This window comes from Rhagoletis pomonella, unplaced genomic scaffold (genome assembly GCF_013731165.1).
Source record: "Rhagoletis pomonella isolate Grant_MI unplaced genomic scaffold, Rhpom_1.0 Rhpom_scaffold_00004, whole genome shotgun sequence".
Lineage (NCBI taxonomy): Eukaryota > Metazoa > Arthropoda > Insecta > Diptera > Tephritidae > Rhagoletis > Rhagoletis pomonella.
In genome coordinates this window covers 67,922,939-67,925,453 of record NW_023458558.1, presented here as the reverse complement: position 1 = coordinate 67,925,453, position 2,515 = coordinate 67,922,939, and the positions used below count along the sequence as shown (strand labels likewise).

At 37.9% G+C, this 2,515-nt stretch overlaps 1 protein-coding gene across 1 annotated transcript; it reads left to right on the top strand.

The window, feature by feature from the left end:
* Nucleotides 1-858: 858 nt before the first annotated feature.
* Nucleotides 859-2,439, top strand: LOC118738558 (protein FAM50 homolog). Its single transcript, XM_036469499.1, has 2 exons — nt 859-2,208; nt 2,271-2,439. Exon 1 carries the CDS (start codon nt 1,112-1,114, stop codon nt 2,189-2,191), a length of 1,080 nt encoding a protein of 359 aa, XP_036325392.1. The 5' UTR covers nt 859-1,111; the 3' UTR covers nt 2,192-2,208; nt 2,271-2,439.
* Nucleotides 2,440-2,515: the final 76 nt, after the last annotated feature.

The window sequence follows — 2,515 nt, the reverse complement described above, 5'->3', positions numbered from 1 at the left end:
AGAAGTTGTCTCTTTTACTCCCTAAAATTCCTTGCGTAATCATTTTTTATTTCCCAAATCAGGGGATTGATTACGGACCACAAAAATGTTTTGGAAAGGTGTATGCTTAACAACTTGGCAGAGTATATGGTGCCGTTAGCTTTTTTCTGCACAGTAGTGCTGCTGGCGAATGAAGGTTTTCAGAGATGAATCACATTAAAAATAAATACAGGAACAGGCTTTCTTTATGACGAAACACTTAGTGGAACTTGACGACAACGACTGAGATACCAACCGATCTGGGCGGGGTTGTTGTAGCCGCTACAACAACAACAACAACGAAACACTTGAAAGTTAGACCAAAGGTCAGAAATTTATACGCCGTCTGATTATTTACTTATTTAAAAATATATATATATAAATTTATTCATGGAAAGTTTGGTTTGAATACTATTTAGAGATCAAGCTGTTTTACAAGCACTCCGTTTCAATATTATTCTATTTAACAAAAAATTTTTAATCTGCTCAGAAAATTTCGTTTTTGCTCCGATTTTTCGAATCATTGAGTCCTGAATCGAGTTTCAGTAGTCCGAACGCTGGGCGTTGTTTACTTTTACTTGAGAATTTTCAAAATCGGTAAATCCCAATTAGCTGTTTCTGGAACGTGTCACATTTGTACACTTGCTTGCAGCACTCCGCTAGGTTGCATAAATCTCTTAAAATATGTTCGAAAAATATCTTAATATGGAAGGAACTGTTTACACTCTCAAGGAAAAAAATTGCCAACCCAAAAATTAAATTTTTTTAGAGTCTAATTCATTTGCCATTTAGGTGAAACCTTGCAGAGTTTTTTTAATTTTTGTACATAGTGTAAACCCAGAGATCTACTACATTTATTGAAATCTCCACATGTTATTCCAGATTTTACCACACAAAAGAGAAGTCCGATCACTGCTCGCAAAAACAAGGCAAAGAAGAAGCAGTGCAGCATTCACACAGAACACAATAAACAGCTGTCAAATTCCAGAAGTCAAGTACATAAAAAGGACACGGAAAATACTGCATTTATCCTTTATAAATATTTAGAAAATAAAATATATATATCAGATCACATTAGTAAACCTTATTCCACATGGCGCACTACAAGGGGGCCGCCAGCGAAGCAGGCCGTGCGGCGCAATTGATGAAAAAACGTGAGATTGCCCAGCAGGAGATTGAGTTTCGCAAGAAGAAAATCGAGGAGGAGTTAAAGCTAGACAAGATTGAAAACAAGTTCGCCGCACATTATGACGCCGTGGAACAGCAACTCAAGAGCTCGACCATTGGTTTGGTCACTTTGGATGAAATGAAAGCAAAACAAGAAGATATTGTAAGGGAACGTGAAAAAAAGTTAGCGCAGAAAAAAGATGAGAAAGAACGTGAAAAACAGCGTGCTCTGGAAGCTATACAGGCGGAGAAAAACAAACAAAAGCGTCAAATACAAGCTCTCTCCTTCAGCTTCAATGATGGTGAAGAAGACGGTGAGGACGAGAACGAACCGGAGGACGCAGACGACAATGAAGTTAAAGAAGAGGATACTCCACCCAAGAAAAAGTGGACAGACCTCAGCGACGATAACGCACCACCAAAAAAAAAGAAAATTTTTAAAAATCCGGAAGTAGATACATCTTTTCTGCCGGACCGTGAGCGCGAGGAGCAAGAAAATCGACTACGTGAACAACTGCGACAAGAATGGGTGATGCAACAAGCAGCATTAAAAGATCAAGAAATAACCATTACTTTCAGCTACTGGGATGGTTCGGGCCATAGACGCAGTGTTGTAATGAAGAAGGGTAACTCAATATATCAATTTCTACAACGCTGCCTTGAATTACTGCGAAAAGAGTTTAATGAACTAAAAACAGTTATGGCAGATCAATTAATGTATGTGAAAGAAGATTTAATTCTTCCACATCATTATTCATTTTACGATTTCATTGTAACGAAGGCTCGGGGTAAAAGTGGTCCTCTATTTCAATTTGATGTACATGATGATGTACGAATGATTAGCGATGCAACTGTGGAAAAGGAAGAGTCACATGCGGGCAAAGTGCTGTTACGTTCTTGGTACGAACGAAATAAACACATTTTTCCAGCTAGCCGTTGGGAGCCTTATGACCCAACGAAGTCATACGATAAGTATACCATAAAAGATAAGAGCAAAAAATCATGAATGGAACCTAATTCTAGGTTAATAAACTGATATATAAAAACAGATTAAATTATCATAAAACTCATTCATTTGTCCATAGAATTTAAAAGACTACTTATCGTATCGGCATATCTACGAACTGACTGACAAGTCCTGAGGTTTATAAAATAACCGTTGCACCCGACAGCATACCTAATAGCCATAAACCAGTGGCAGATCCAGGGAGGGAAAATTGGGAAATTTCGCTAACTCTTTGATGTTTGCATATGACGTTTTAACTTTTTTCTGCTGTACATTCAGGCACCTATTGCGAGTGTCGACTGGCAGTAGAATAGAAATTTGTCG